The sequence below is a fragment of the Chinchilla lanigera genome, unplaced genomic scaffold, assembly GCF_000276665.1.
Source record: "Chinchilla lanigera isolate Chin_1 unplaced genomic scaffold, ChiLan1.0 scaffold00089, whole genome shotgun sequence".
Taxonomy (NCBI): Eukaryota; Metazoa; Chordata; class Mammalia; order Rodentia; family Chinchillidae; genus Chinchilla; species Chinchilla lanigera.
Genome location: NW_004955490.1, coordinates 3,978,860 through 3,994,958, shown reverse-complemented (window position 1 = coordinate 3,994,958; position 16,099 = coordinate 3,978,860). Strand labels below are relative to the sequence as shown.

Here is a 16,099-nt window from a genome sequence, read left to right as displayed (position 1 = left end):
AGCTTACCCGAGGCCTGTCCTGACTGATACTTGGCTTTTCTTTCTAAACAAATCTATAGCTACCTCTCTGTTCTTGAAAATGCTAGGTTAGCAAAGGTGAGCCCTGAACACACTACCAATCTTATCATGAACGATGCAATATTGAATACCAGGGTGTGGGGCAGAAAGAACCACATTTCTCAGACTAGTCCACTGTCTAGAGGGAAAGTGTCCTAGTTCAGAGCTAGTCTGACTTCCTTTTCTAGTATTTTCTTTAAACGAGATCAGAAAGCAATCTAGCCATTGCTTCAGGTCTCTTTGACTCACCTAGAACCCATGGCAATATCATCCATTCTACCACAGTTGGAGGAGGCCCCTGCACATGGAGGTCTGTCCTGACAATATGCTGAGAAGCCAAGAGAAGCATGAAGAGGAAGGTCAAATAGGATGCTGTGTGGCAGATGAACTTGATAAAGGGTTTCTTGATGAACAGCCCAAGGTTGCTCCTGGGTGAGATCAGATAGGCTATAGACAGCATGGGAAATAGGAACCCAATGGTCATGCAGGTCAGAAGCTTGACTACCCAATGTTTCCGCCGCCATCCAGGGAAGCCATCATACCACAGTGTGGCAAGCAGCTGTTGGCAGTTGGGCTGAGCAACGAACTGCAAAAAGAAGAAAATAAGGTAAGCATCCGGGATATCCAGAAGGAAGTCTACATTTATAATACTGCTTCCAGTTACAGGCAGTTCAATGGCTAATCCCCAGAAATGGCTTGTTTTCCATGAATAGATCTAACCTCACAGACAGCTCTATGTGTCCAGCTATGACACTAGATTTTCCTTAGGGTTGATTATATTTTTTCGTGTGTTAAAAGAAAATCATTGTTTGGTTTTTGCTTTGACATGTCTCCCTGTTTCTTCTCCTATCAAATTAGGGCAGTGGTTCTCCAAACCTGGCTCTGCATCAAAAACTTCCAGGGAACATTTAAAAAATCCAGAATTCCAGGTAGTATGACAGACTGGCTAAATGCAACTCTGAGGTAGAGGTGGGAGGTAGAACCTGGGCAGTGGCTTTACAAATTCCCTTTAGATAGTCTCAACAAAGAATCCTGAAGATATTTCATTTCAGTGTGAGTCACTTCTACTCATTCCCCTAGCCTACATGAGGTCATCGTCTAATGTGCACTCTGGGCCAACAAAGTGGCAGAGAATGCTCCACGCCTGTAACTATGGTTTGAAATGGAAATGAGTTCCTTTTCGGATTTTGCCTTGTTTTTTCTCATTTTGTTTTGAATATTTCTTTGTTGGCGTGAAATGAATCAGGTTGCTACTTTTGCCATCTATTTAACACCCTGTCTAGCCTAGACATGCAACAGAGGAAATAATATTTGGGGGCCAGCATTACAATATTGTGTACTAACTCAGCTGGGATTCTACTTAGAGGCAATCTACAAAGTGTCAGTGATTAATAATTAAGGAATAATCAGCATTGTAAGTCACTCTCCAGCTGCTACTTCCTGGTAAATGACTCAATAAGGAGCTAAACTGTCAACTATGATTTTAAATACTGTCTACATTTGAATATTTCCGCTTCCTATGGGACAGGTTAAACAGAGCTTCACCATATAGCTTCTTGGTACAAAGGCCATAAACCTTTTCCATCCTTTAGGCAATCTCCAAGTCAAACTAACTCTACTGTTCCGATATCTGCAGTCACAAGTTTCCTATCGAAGCTCTTCTCCTTGAGCACACAGCTGGACTACATCTCATATTTTCCCCAGTGGTGAGGTGTGGCCATGTGACTAAGTTATCACTGATGGAGTAGGAAGAGAAAATGATGTGTGATGCTTCCAAACTTCACCTACAGAAATCTCTTATGTACACCCCTCATGCTTTTCCCATTTTTTGGCCGACCAAGAAGTCACTGGTATACACTAAAGAAAGATGATTTTGGAGTGCTCCACAACAATTCAGCACAGACCTACCATTCAAAAAAATACCTACTCAGTAGCAACCTTATGGCAGGCATTTTGCAAAATGTTGAGAATATAATGGAGAATTAAACATGCTCCCAGTCCCTGAGCAACACTCAGGTTTTTGGTTTTTAAGAAACTCCTATACTCCTCAAACTTGATTTTCTTGATGGTTTGCTTTTAAGTTCCCAAGGAGGAGAATTGGGCAAAGACTCTATCATTTGCAGTAACTCTCATGAAAGTACAGTATCACTTCTGATAAAAATTTAAAAAGTCTTGAGGGGAAGCACCTCCACAAAGGTGGAATAAGGACTTCGGAAAACCCACTTTTCCAAAATAGCAACAAGACATTACAAGCTTTTTCAACATCAACATTTTTACAACTGTACAAATTAACCAACAACTTACAACAACCAGAGAAGCGCTTATTCAAATGAAATGGTTAAATACTGGTAAGAACAGCAAGTTTTGTGATATTTGAACTTGTCTTGTTTTCATATCCCTTTATCCAGCTCCACAGTAACATCAAAACCGAAAAAGCTTGGAACCACAGTAGCTGTGAAAAGCAGCCGCTTGGCACCCACTGGAGGATAACAGACTGAGTTTGGATCACCCTAAATAGACCTATCCCCACAGAATTGTCGTTACATGACCGGTCATATCACTCCCTAGAAAAGCCCTATTCACAGGGCTTGTCTTTACGTGAGCTGACTCAGTAGGAACAGCCCTTTCCCTAGGGCACTTGTTGGAAAAAATAAGCAGCAGTTTAACATGAAGACTGCCTGAGACAGGGGATAATAGTTGGAGGAAATAGGCTATAGAAACAAGCAATCTGAATCCAGTAACTATAAAAAGGATTATACCAACAACAAAGTGGGACAAATATCCTAGGAATACGGGGGAAACACGATCAATGTCATACGTTGCATTACATTAATGAAAGGAAGGAAAACACACACACATATCATTTCAATCGACACGGAAAAATCATCACACAAAATCCCACAACTTTTTGTGAATAAAACACTTAGAAAACTGTGAAAGGAATTTTCTCAACCTGCTAGAAGTCATCTATGAATATCCCATGGTTAACAGCACATTTAATAGAGAGCTACTGAAAGCAGAAATAAGACGATGAGGAATAAGACAGTTATGCCTGGCCTCACCACTTGCGTTCAACATAACACTGGAGATCTTAGGCAGTTCAGTGAAGTAAGAAAAAGAAAGAAGGGGCATCCCATTTAGAAAAGAAAGGTTAAAACTATAACTATTCACTGATGAGATGACCTTCTGTAGAGAGAATCTGAAGGAATCAGCAACAAAAATGAGGAGAGCTGATAAATTAGATGAACACAATTGTAAGATACAAGATCAGTATGCAACACTAGTTGTACTCTGTTAAACAATAATTATGTGGAGCAGTATTTTTTTGTTGTTGTTTTGTTTTTTTCCGGTACCGGGAATTGATCTCATGACCTTGCGCTTGCCAGGCAGGCACTGTGCTGCTGAGCTAAATCCCCAGCCCCTAGCAGTATTATTTTTGAACTGAGATCCTGCAACAGGCCCTAGCATATCAGACCGAAACAAAATAGTCACTCAGTAATCAAACCAACAGTTTAAGGAAGCAGATAAAACCCAAACATACCAGTTTTCCCCAAAACAGAAGATTACAATCTGTGTAATAGAAATTCCTTCTGCATTAATCCTTGCCAAAATAGGAACCCAAAGTAACCTGATATAAACCAATCAGCTTTTCCTCTATTATTTTCTTTCCTTGGCACCACCTTATGAAATTCACTGTTTTGCTGTTGTTTAGTAGGGGTTCTCATTCCATTTTGCAGAATCGAGGCTGCCCAGATTCACAAATCATGAAGAAGTGCCAATTAAACTTGTTGTGATTTTATCTTTTTGCCATGCTTGATGGCATAGGGGAGGCGCATGGTAAAGGTAGCAAAATAAGTTCCCAAGTGTAGAATAAATCCTGAAGGAAACTGATTGAAGTGCACACCATGAGAGAGAGTGGGGAAGTCAGGAGAGAGCACGGCGCTAGAGCGTGGAGGGAATGGTTTTTCTAGCAGGAAATGGGGGAGGGTCTCCCATTTGGCTGTTGGAAATTATATCCTTGGCTGTGAAGGGCAACTGAGCACACTATATTCGTGAAAGTTCATGTTTTGACCTCTTGAAATGTTGGTTGTCAGGCATATACCTGGGGGCCAAAGTACGCAAAACCTTCTCACTGCCTACTGTCCATAACAAAAAATGTTTTCATTGTTCCACTGTCCACACATTATCCCTTGACAATCAACAAAGTCAAATGGTCTTCTGGAACTTCTCCTTGCTGGACAGGGACAAAGAAAGTGGGCTTGGGATTTTAACATTGCTCATTGGCCATGGGTCATGGGTAGTATACTGGGTGAGTCAGGAGTGGTTGTAAGGTGGAAATACTAGGTTGCCCTCTTGAGGACCAAGTAGGAGGTAAGTCTCTGTTAGTAGAAAGAAGCTGGAAGCATTCTCGGGCCAACAGCTTTAGGGAGATCTATTGGATCCTGGAAAAGATAAAATTTGTGAGACAGTGAAGTGGAAAGAGTCCAAATATGAGCAGTTAGAATATCCCCATTAGGGGTTCAAGGAAGGGTAATAGGCAGGAGACCCATACCCAGGTGTGTTTCCAGGAGAGTCAGCTATTGAGCCCTTATTTCTACCATTGAGATGCCTGATCTTCAAGAGTACTTACAGTCTAGTGTGCAATGCCTGACTGATTAGAATAGTGGCAACATTGTTCTCCCAAGGTCAGGCAAGGACCCCTCTGTGCTGCAGTGAGCGTGTCCAACCCTTGAAGGGCCCGACAGCTAGGGCATCTATCTGGTCTTGTAAGGCCTTAAAGGCTGTAGAGATCTGAGTAATGCCTTAGAGAGACTGAGGGAGTAGGTACAGGGCGCACTTGAGGCTATTCCTAACCCCACAGCTCCAGTTCCCACTCCCATGGAAATTCCTAAACCTACTAAGAGAGGCATTAAGGTAATTGCTCCTTCTGACAAAATGAAGATGGAAAAGGAAACTAGGAAAAGCTGGCTGTTGGGGGCAATTTGTGTATTGAGGAGTAGGTAAGCAATGGTACAAACACTCATTTAGTTGGAAGGGAGGCACAGGAGGACTTGATTCCCACAAAGAACATGCCTAGGGCAGTAGTGTAGGTAGCGAGTCCAAGATAGAAAAGGACATGTTGAAGGTCAGTGGTGAACATGCTGGTGGCTCCCCTGAAGAAATAGTGGCTTCCAACTGCCATTCTCATGAGTAGCTGGAAAGAGGAGGATTGGGGCTGGTTTTGTATTCGAGAAAGAACTTTATCATTGTGAATCAAGGAGAAACTGAGTGTCAGCAGTATATAAAGAAGTGACATATCAATAGTGGGTGATTGGAGAGGAGCCCACGGCTATCCAAAGGCTGAAATCAGGGACTGGGGAAAGAAACGGCCTTCCATGACAGAAGCTGAAAGGCACAGAGCTCCTTACAAGTACAATTTCTAGGTCTCAACACTGCCCTGGGCTCTGTGCCTTCTAGGAGCTGATTTTGTAGCCACATGTGGCCAGAAGTGAAGAACTTTGATAGCATTCCGGTCTGATTTAACTTTATCAGGGCCACAAGATCATCTATGTTCTGGAGGAGGTTGCTCCCAGAAGGTACAGTGAGGGAAGCCAGATCTGTGGGTAATGCTTGATCAGCGAGGTGCAGGAAATCTCAGAAGCCTTGGGATAAGACTGTCCAGGTGAGTCATTGCGTGATCTTGAGTGTTGGCATCCTGCTGCTTAAAACTGAAGAGGAATTGGGAATTGGGGTAAAGGAAAATACAAATGAAAGCATCCTTGAGACCCAGCACTGTGAACCAGAAGGTCTTTGGGGGACACCTACACGAGAAGTGTACAGGGATTGGGAACTATGGGATAGACGGTGAACTCTGCCTCATTAATAACCCTTGGGTGTTGCATCAATCTGTAGGAACTTTCAGCCTGAATACTACAGCAGCATTTTAGGTGTGGGCTTCATCGGTCCAAGCCCTGGTCAGAGACCATAAGCAGCCCTTCTCTGTTGTATAATAAGCGGAGAGGACAATTTAAATGTCCTGCCAGCTGAGGTCAAAAGCCATGAGTAAGCCTTGAAATTCTCACATGAATGTGGTTGGTTCTGACTGAAGGAGCCTAGTTTAGAATGAATTTGGGAAAAGTTTGATGTGGGGCAGGGCATAGGGACTCCGATGGTGTCCTGTTCTCCATTGGTGGCCTCCAGAAGGGGCATCATGTGGGCCAACAGAGGGGGTTTGACACGTGGGGCCTGGTAGGAGGTACTCTGGTAGGTGTGCTGTAGGGAGAAATCATGGGGGTAAAGCGGAGGCAGTGCCGGTGTGAAGGGAGCAGAAGAGGTGAGGGCAGGAAGGTGTCAGAGGCAAAACAGATAGTGGAGCATCCTCAGACATGGCAGAAGGAGGAGACTGCGTAGTTGGCAGTAAACTTGGCAGTGGAGCTTGGAGCTTACTACTGAAGGAGAAGTCACCGAGAACGACCTGTGGAGGGGGTTGTTGGAAGACTCTTAGGAAAGACATATTCCACAGCCCTCTCAAAGGTTAGTATCCTGGGAAGGTCCAGAAAGGCTTGGACATATGGGACTTCAGAGTCTTTGCCTTGACTGTGGCAGAAGAGATGCAATTGGCAAATGGTATTACAATTGAGAGACCCATTAACTGGCCATATCTCTCGGTCTGGAAGCTTATGTTGTAGCCAGGCCATGATGTAGAAAAATATTAGGTGTTTCTTTTTAAGAGTTTAAGGGATGAATTTGTTCAGATTTTTGAGAAAGCACTCAAGGGGTGAGTCAGGAGAAAGAAGAGTTTTGTAACCCATGCAAGGGTCACCTATTAAAGCTCTGCAGCCAGCTCAAGTGGGTAGCAGAATCTGAGAGTGAAAGTAAAAAGTCCCTTGACTTTGAGTGCTCTTGAATTACAGAGCCTTCAAACTTGGAGAAATAGAGACCCAGTTCTGTAAGTTTGGAGTCACTTTGGGATTAGGCCTGCTGTGTCTGGGTGATCAAGCTGGACTCCCTCGCTATGACTGAGGAGCAAAGAAGGAGGTGGAGGTCAGTCATTTGAGTTTGGCCAATACCGAAAGAACAAGAAAAATTCACGAATATCATGAGATGATGACAATGACTGGTGCTGGCCAAAATAGATCTGGATTAGGAGAGGACCCCCTCCAATTTTGGCTATAGGGATCCCAGCATGTGTGGATTTGCAATGGGTGAATTACTGCTGCTAACTGTACCACATGTAGGAAGAGAAGACCCCGCAAGGAATAAAACAGTCCATTCCCCTTACAGACTATTTAATTTTTCTGCTACTGTCATGTCGCATAGGAGCGTAGTGCTGGCTAGAGTCTGTCAGTTACAAACAGGAGGTAAGGCTTTCTGTAAAGGGCCAAAAGGAACTCTTGGCACATATCCTCATGAGCCACAGTGGTTGGGGTCACAGCCCAGAGTTGCCCCAGCCAGGGACCTTCAGCTGTCCATGGGTGATTTCTGCCAACCACATACAAGCACCAGAGTGAAGAAGAGAGGCCAAGAGAGACAAGAGAAAGACTCCCCATATGGGTCACCAAAATGTCATGCTTGACAGCATATGGAAGGCTGATAGAGTGGGTGGTAAAGGAATTTACCAAGAGTAGAATAAGTGCAGAGGAAATTTATTTAAGTGTAGGGCAGTGAGGAGATGGAATGGCACTGCAGCCTGGAGCGGATATTTTTATTTTAGGGAAAGGGGCTTTGTTTGCTCTTCATCATTTGCAAGTGCATCCTTGGTTGTGAAGAGCAATCTGGCACACTCTGTACTTGTGTTTCTGTGGAAGTTTGTGTTTACACATTTTGAAATGTTGGCTAGGCATAGTACATGTGAGGCCCAAAGTATTAGAAATGTTCTTGTCCTACTGTCCATAATAAAAAGTGTTTTCAGTGTCCTACTGTCCACACTTTGGCCAGTTTTTACACACTAGCAATAAACATTCTTAATTTAAGGAAGAAATTCTATTTACAACTGACATAGTGGCACATGCCCAAACCTAAGGTACTTGGGAGGCTAAGGCAAGAAGATAAAAAATTAGAGGCTACTCTTAAAAGCTTAGCAAGACCTTGTTTCACCAAAAAAGGGCTGAGAATAAATAAAGCTCAGGGGTAAAGTGCCTGCCTAAAATGCACAAGACCCTGGGTTCAATCCCCAGGACCACCTCCCCATCCTTTTATAATTGCATGAAAAGAATACAGGGGCTGGGGATTTAGCTCAGCGGCAAAAGCGCCTGCCTGGCAAGCGCAAGGTCGTGAGTTCGGTTCCCGGTACCGGAGAAAAACCAAAAAAAAACAAAAAAAAAAAAAAAAACAAAAAAAGAAAACGAGTCTATACAATTTTTAATGTCCCAAGACTAGATCATTTTGGTCTACTCTCACCTCTGCCTACATCTCCAGCCTCATCTCCTGTCACTGACAGCCTTGCACTTCAAGATACAGCCACCCCAAGACTCTTCCCCTGATGAGTCATGTTCTTTTTTTTTTTTTTTTTTTTTAACCTCTATGCCTTTAGTCCTGTTATCCCTCTTGCTTTGGCTGTTCAGTCCTATTCCCTCTTCACCGCTGTACCTACACGACTTCTACATGTCTTTTTGTGCTGCACCCAGGTATTGCTGCCTCCAGGAAGCTTCCTTTCTGTTCCCATTATGCCTCGTTCATATCCCTTTTGGTTCCCTCACTGTGGAGTTGGAAAGCTATCTTTTCCTGTATTTTTCTCCTTCCTTAAAGCTCCCAGTGGTGTTCCCACTGCATCCAAAGATCTAGCTTTACCATTTGACTTTTGTACATTTTCCCAGACTTCTTCATCCCAGTTTTTGACATAGTCTATAATATAAAGAACAGTAAAAAAAGACTACAGGATTTTGTCTTTTAGTGTACAAACGAGTGGAAAAAAGATATGAGTGCTAAAGGGGATTGTGAACATCTTTGGAGGAAAAGAGATCACAGGATGAAAATATTTCAGGGCTTGTTTTTGTAGTTTCTCAATAGCCAACTACTTTAGATTCTGAAATATGTAGTGGCTCAAACACAGTTGAATTTTCCCAAATGTGTACCTATCCAAGACAGATTTTATCGGGCAGCAAGATAGTTCTCTTCTACACGGTTATTGAAGGGCATGGGCTAAGGAGGCAAAGCCTGGTATCTAAGACAAGTCTCCTGGGAGTTATAACTAGAAACTACTCTTAACATAGGGAAATTAACTCTCATATATTGAACTCTTATAATGCACCTGATGCTGAACTAGGTTTTCACATGCATAATCTCAGAACAATCCTAAAGGCAGATGTTAGTGTTATATGCACTTAACAGATATAATATATGAGTGAACACAAGGTCACATTTCTTGGTAAGTAACCGAGCCAGGACTCCAACCCTAGTCTGGCTGATTCCATAGACCAAGTTTTTTTTGGAAAAAATTTTTAAAATGTTATATTTTATTTTTAAAAAGGTATTTTCAAAATTTCATGATTGTTCATCTACACACAAGCACACTACAACAATTTTATATGTGATACGACAATATCAACGGTGGAAGAGCCAAAGACCTGTGTGAGCCCAAACTATTCCCAGCTCATTGCAAGCCTCAATCACAACCTTGCCAGCAGGGAACGAGAAAGAGCTGCAGGGTCAGCATTATCTTCTGGGGTATTACAAGCCGAGATTCCAGCATGGATTGAAATATGCTAGTTTTTCACAGGACTCCCTAACATTTCAGGAAATCCTGTTAGCTCAGTGACATCTCTGACTGCCAAGCCAGCATCTCTGAAAGCTTTAGCAGTTCTTCCGGGAGCAACCAGATTCAAACCAAGAGATGTTAGGTTTCTGGCAAATTCTACAAGACCAGTTTTGTCAGAGACACTAAAGAGGGTGTGCCGAAGCCATGGCTACAGGTGGGGGTCTGGGCATGGTGATTGGTGACTGCAGTGACACCACATGCAAAATGGTGCTGCTGGGTTGTAGCTCTGCAAGGCAGGAAGCAGGTGTGTGTATGTGGAGGGGGGGGTCACAGGCCTATCATGTGACTGTAGCTCCACCCTCGCCCCACTTGCTCAAATTCAGAAGCGAAATTTCATAGACCATGTTTTTTTTGTACCAGGAATCGAACTCAGGACCTTGCACTTGCCAGGCAACCATTTGTGCTGCTGAGCTAATCCCTGGCCCTAGACCAAGTTCTTAAATACTGCACTTGCTGACAATCCATGGATGGTATAATCTGAAAAATGCAGAAAGCTGTATATGTCCTAACATCTTTCCCACTGGCCTTGCCACGGTGCAGTATGTTAGGGTTAGGCAGTGATATTATATTTATGTTTGTAGGAAATAGCACTATATTAAGCTCTTAAGTACCCCTAGATTGGGTATATCATCTTAGCCAACTAAGGGACCTGCCTACCACCAAGTCAGGAAGTAATGGTGCTTTCCATAGATTGGACTTTTGATAGGAAAGGTAACAAAAAAAAAAAAAAAAAGGAGGCCTAGCTAAGGACAAAGAGGAGGCAGTAAAGCTCTTAGCTTGCCAGTGTAGCCCTAGGCCAAATTGTATGGGACCCACTTGTTCCATCTATCCAAATTTCTGCACAAATGTGCTAGGCCTTCACTGTAATTGTTCACTCTATAAAGTTTCAATTCTCCACTGCTTCCAGGTGAAGGCTGAAAACTATAGTACCTTTTCAGTACTGCACTGAAATTTTGGAAAAGCCTCAATTTTTTTTCCCTTTGAGGTAAAACTGTATTTTACATGGACGGACTCAATAGCTCTTTGGCCCTCCTAGGAATAACTCTTGATAGGAATAGTCCCAAGTTCTGCAAGAAAGAGCCCATCCTGCTGCCAGAAAACTAACAAATAGCTTGGATTTCATCTCAGCAGTGTTCTGACTTCATTTATGCAGTGAAACTTCTCTGCCTAGCCCCTCACTGGTTAACTGTATATCCCTTCTGTTCCTATCTCTGTCTAATCAATTGAATTTAGTGCCTGTGTCACATGGTGACCCCAAGACAGAACAGAATTTGACTTGCTAACTGCAAGCTCTGAAGTTAAGCCTTTCTAGAAGCTCTGAGTGGCCTTTGGGTATAGGCACAGCCAGACAGACGTGTGGTGATTTTAACCTGCAGAAGCTCCTTGAGAGACCACTGTAACTGCTGTGAAACAAATGAAAGGGACAACGACAGTTGCATTCAGATGCTCTTGCAAGCAGTACAGATGGTAAACATGTCAGGCTCCCAGACGGTTGGCTACGGCTACTCCTCTGCAAATCCAGAGATTATTTTGCCAAACATGAAAAGAGTCCATTCCTCTTTAATCTCCTGTTATCATTTTATAAAAGAAGAAGTGGAATAAGAGGTAGTCATTCAGTTTGGATCCATTTAACTTCAGGAAAATGTCATCACTTTTTCATGAGGCACTGCACCTTGGGAACTTAGGACATTCAGAAATACAAAAAATCAGGAGGCACTAGAGTCCTATAAAGAAGTTTAAAAAAACCTGAAATCATTGGAGAATGTTATCACTTCTTTCTGAAAGTGTTCCCAGATTGCCCCAGCCAGAGGCGACCTCTCCCTCCTGGAGCCCAGACCACTTTGCTCTTCCTTGTGATACCTCCTGGAGCCTGCCTTGTGTCATACTTATTTGTCTGGAGAACCTGTGACTAAGTCTTCTTAGTAGAGGGTAAGGTTCTGTAAGGGAAGGACACTATTGCATGTGTCCTTTCACACCTCAAAGGGCCTTGAGGGCATGTATTGTGTATGTATGTATGTATGTATGTATGTATTTATTTATTTATTGGGACAGGGTCTGGCTATGCAGTTCAGGCTGCCCTTGAGCTCACTTTGTAACCTAGGTTGGTCTTGAACTCACAAAGATCCTCCTGCCTCAGCCTCCTGAGTGCTGGGATTATAGGCCTGCACCACCATGCCTGGCTTATTGTGTTTTTAGAGTAAGAAAATTTTCTCTCCCTCTGTGCTAAAATCTAGGCCTAAACGTTCAGTTGCCCAGTGGGTGCATTGCCACTTGGCGGCACAAATAGATGACCCACACAGAACTCGCCCCCCTCCCCCAAAATACACATGGTTCTGCTTTTCATCTCAATGCTATAGGCCCTCAAGCCATTTCTCTAGTAGTAGTTTTGATACTCACAGACAAAATGCACACAGAACGCCCTACGTTTTTGATACCCCAAGGCCTGTACTAATGATTGATCTCAGGGCCTTTGCACTGAGCTACATTCCCAGCCCTTTATTTATTTATTTATTTATTTTTTTTTTATTTTTTATTTTTATTTTTTTATTTTCATTTTATTTTTATTTTTGAGACAGAGTCTCTCTAAGTTTTTATTTTTATTTTTGAGACAGAGTCTAAGTTGCTAAATTGCCCAGGCTAGGCTAGAACTGGCCATCCATCCGCTTCCGTCTCCCAGGGCGCCGCTTCAGCCTCCCAGGCCCGGCCCCACACGGTCTTACCACGCCCCCACGAGCGGGTGCCGGTGCGCCCCACTGTGGAAACTTTCAGAGCTCGTCGCGGCTCTTCTAAGATGGCGGCGCGGCTAGCTGCCCGCTGTTAGAGTCTCGGGCTGTTTGAACCGGACCAGGGGTTGCCGTGTACCTACTGAGTCCTGCACACCTTTGTTGTCTGCGCCAAGGTAACTCGGGGAGCACCACGCTGTCGGGGGAACCTGGGGTATGTTTTCCTTTGCGAATTCAGTCTAGACGCCTTCCCAGGCCGTGTGGCCCCGCAGCTCGTGCTAAAGGGCCAGGCAACCAGGTCTCTGCCTTGGAATTATGGCCGCTGTAAGTGCGCAACATGTTCCCCCTGGGTGACGGGAGGCACTGCTGTCCCGCTTTTACAAATGCCCAAAGTCCTACTTGAGGCGCTCCCCCGAAGACTGCCTATGAGTACATTTAGAATTTTGCCGCCCCCCCCCCCCGCCCGCCATTGAACTTGAGGAGAACAGAACATTCGGGAAAGAGTGAGGTAGAATTATGGGAAACGTATCTGCTCAAACGCAGAGACGCGCTTCTGGGACGCTATGGAATAAAGACTAGCGTGCTGTTCGGGCAGTTCAAACCCTTCTGGATTATTTTTTGTTGTTATTGCCCTCTGCTTCATTTTTAGAGGTTCTTTTAAAAAACTTTTTTTTTTTTTTGGTTCCAGAATCGAACTCACGACCTTGTGCTGGCCGGGCAGACGCTGTGCCCCTGAGCCACACTCCCGGCTCCCAAAAATATATTTTGGATGCAAGTAATTTTTCAGGTATGTTTTTCCCCAAATAGTTTAGCTCGGTCTGTGTCGTCTCTTTCTGTTAAGAGTTTCCGTCATAATGTGGGTGTGGTGGCTCAAGTCGGCCGTAATTTCAGCACTCTTGGGATGCAGAGGCAGGAGACCCGTGAGTTTGGGCCCAGCCTGGGCAACTCAAAGATTTAGTGAGACCCTCTCTCAAACAAACAAACAATGAAAAGGGCTGGGGATGTAGCTCAGTGTGAAGGCCCTGGGTTCAGTTCTCAGTGCAGAAAAAAAAAGTGTCAAAGAGTAGGTATTATTAATTTGATAAAATTGAAATTATCATGTTTTTCCATTATTTTGTGGATTGGATTTATTTTTCAGTACTCAGGACTGAACTCAGGACCTTCACACTGAGCTACATTCCCAGCCCCCACCCGTTTTTCTTTCGTGAGCAGGGGTCTGCCTGAATTGCCCAGGCTCAATCCTTTTACCATAATCCCCGCGGGATTTCAAGCAGAGGGCCACCGTGCTGGGCTACATTTGGTGTTGTGTCTAAAAACTTGTCATCAAGCATGAGGTCGCACTGAGATTTCTTTTCTTAGAATGTTTATCTTTGTATTTTTAGTACATGGGTATTTTTTTTTTTTCCCATAAGGGACCATGTAGCTTCCTGTCTTGTTCTGATTATAGAATTATGCAAGTCTTTATGATGAAATCTACTTTTTTTTTTTTTTTTTTTTTTTTTTTTTATTTTTTTTTTTTTTTTTTTTTTTTTTTGGTACTGCGAATCTAACTCACGACTTTGCGCTTGCCAGGCAGGCGCTGTGCCGCTGAGCCAAACCCCCAGTCCCGTACATGGGTGTATTTTGGACATTATTGCATTTACCCACTTAACTAGTCCTTTCTTAGTATCACATTTACTTTATTACCTGGGTGATAAGTGTTAATATTCGAATATATGAATTCAAATCCTTTTTTGTTTTCTTTTGTCCTTTTTGGTATTGGGAATCAGACTCAGGGCCTTATGCTTGCCGGGCAGGCACTGTGCTGCGGAGCTACATCCTTGGCCCCTCAAATTCTTTATTTGATCTTCAGTGTACATGATCTAGTTTAGAAACACTTTGCTGGAGGGGCTGGGGATTTAGCTCAGCGGCAAAAGCGCCTGCCTTGCAAGCGCAAGGTCGTGAGTTCGGTTCCTGGTACCGGAGAAAAACCAAAAAAAAAAAAAAAAAAGAAACACTTTGCTGGGTATATTACTGGTATTGCACTGACACTTTATTATTTTTTGTTTGTTGGTTTTTTTGAGACAAGGTCTTGCTATGCAGTTCAGGCTGGCCTTGAGCTCACTTTGTAGCCCAGGCTGGTCTCGAACTCACAACATCCTCCTGCCTCAGCCTCCCGAGTGCTGGGATCACAAGTTTGAACCACCACGCCCGGCTGCACTGCTCTTTAGAACATGTTTAGAGTAACTGTCATCATAACAATGTTGAATCTAGCAACCTTGAACAAGGAATATTTCTGCATTTATTTTTTTTAAAAAGCACTTTGTATGTACAGACATTCCCTGACTTTTAATTGCTCAATTTATGATGGCATACAAATGATATGAATTCAAATTTAAGATTTCAATCTTAGCTTCAGCTAGCCATGTGTCCTTGACTCTCTGGTGATTCTGGGCAGTGACAGTGAGCCGCAGCTCGAGGTCAGCCATCACAATCACCAGGGAAGGCAGCTGATAACTTTATAGATTACGGTGTTGCTAAACTACCAGGTCCAATATGTTGGGTATAGTCAATGCATTTTCAGCGTCTGGTATTTGCAGTTTACAGTGGGCTTGAGGGAACATAACACCAATTGAAGCGCATGCATATTAACAAACCTAGGAGGTTGGTACTATTACTATAGCCATTTTACAGATAGTAAAACTGAGGTGCAGAGAGGTTAAATAATAACAAAAGTAGTTAATTGGGTATAGATGGCACACTCCTGTAATCTCAGCACTTTGGGAGGCTGAGGCAGGAGGGCTGCAAGTTGAAGCCCTCTTGGACAACTTTGTGACTTAGCAAGACCCTCTCTCAAAATTAAAAAAAAAAATTAAAAAGGTCTGGGGATATAGCTCAGCCCTAGGCTCAACTCCCAGGGTCATGAAATGAATGACTGAGGAAGTAGTTAACATTTGCATACTTACTGTGTGTGAAGCTCTGTAATCAGTGCTCATTTAGGAATAAAAATCTAGGGATAGACTTTCCTAGTCAGTAACAAGTTCCCAAGGTCCGAACAGACAGTGGTAAGAAGGGAAGTCTCCTTGCAGGAGCAGAGGATCTGCGGATCAGGGTGGGCTCTCAGAAGTAAGGCAGGCTTGAGGCTGGGTAAAAAACCAGCAGCGTTGAGCATCAGGAAGGGGCAATGGTCGGAAGAGAGAAATCTTTCCCTGCCCCAGCCCAACTTTTCCCTCCCACGGAGCCAGGCAGTAAGAAAACAAATTACAGCAGAATAAAACAAGTCAGTTTCACATTGAATATCCTAACTGCTCATTTTCAGATGATTTTAAAGTGTTGGGCGTGCACATAAAGTACAGGTGAGACTGGAAAGAAGCTCACCTTGACATATGTTCAACATTCAGAGGTTTGTGAAGTAGCATAGCTAGCCCTTTGCATCCCCAGATTTAGGCGACCTTGGATAAAAAATATTTTCAAAAATTGCATCTGCACTGAACATCTCCAGATTTTTCTTGTCATTCCCTACACAACATTGTACAATAGTTATTAACACTTTATTTGCATTGCATTAGGTGTTTTTTTTTTTTTTTTTTTTTTTTCTCCGGTA

The 16,099-nt window shown here is 43.3% G+C and overlaps 2 protein-coding genes across 3 annotated transcripts in view; one reads left to right on the top strand and one right to left on the bottom strand.

The window, feature by feature from the left end:
- The window catches only part of Trpc5 (transient receptor potential cation channel, subfamily C, member 5), a 279,520-nt gene that overhangs the window by 62,317 nt on the left and 201,104 nt on the right, over positions 1-16,099 (bottom strand). For both annotated transcript variants that reach the window (XM_005404633.2, XM_013504508.1), the window contains exon 5: positions 307-643. In XM_005404633.2, coding sequence (XP_005404690.1) covers positions 307-643 — 337 coding nt within the window. The remainder of the gene's footprint in view (positions 1-306; positions 644-16,099) is intronic.
- Trpc5os (TRPC5 opposite strand) overlaps positions 13,269-16,099 on the top strand; it is a 29,126-nt gene continuing 26,295 nt past the window's right edge. The window contains exon 1 of the mRNA XM_013504509.1: positions 13,269-13,303. The gene's annotated coding sequence lies outside the window, so the exon portion shown is untranslated. The remainder of the gene's footprint in view (positions 13,304-16,099) is intronic.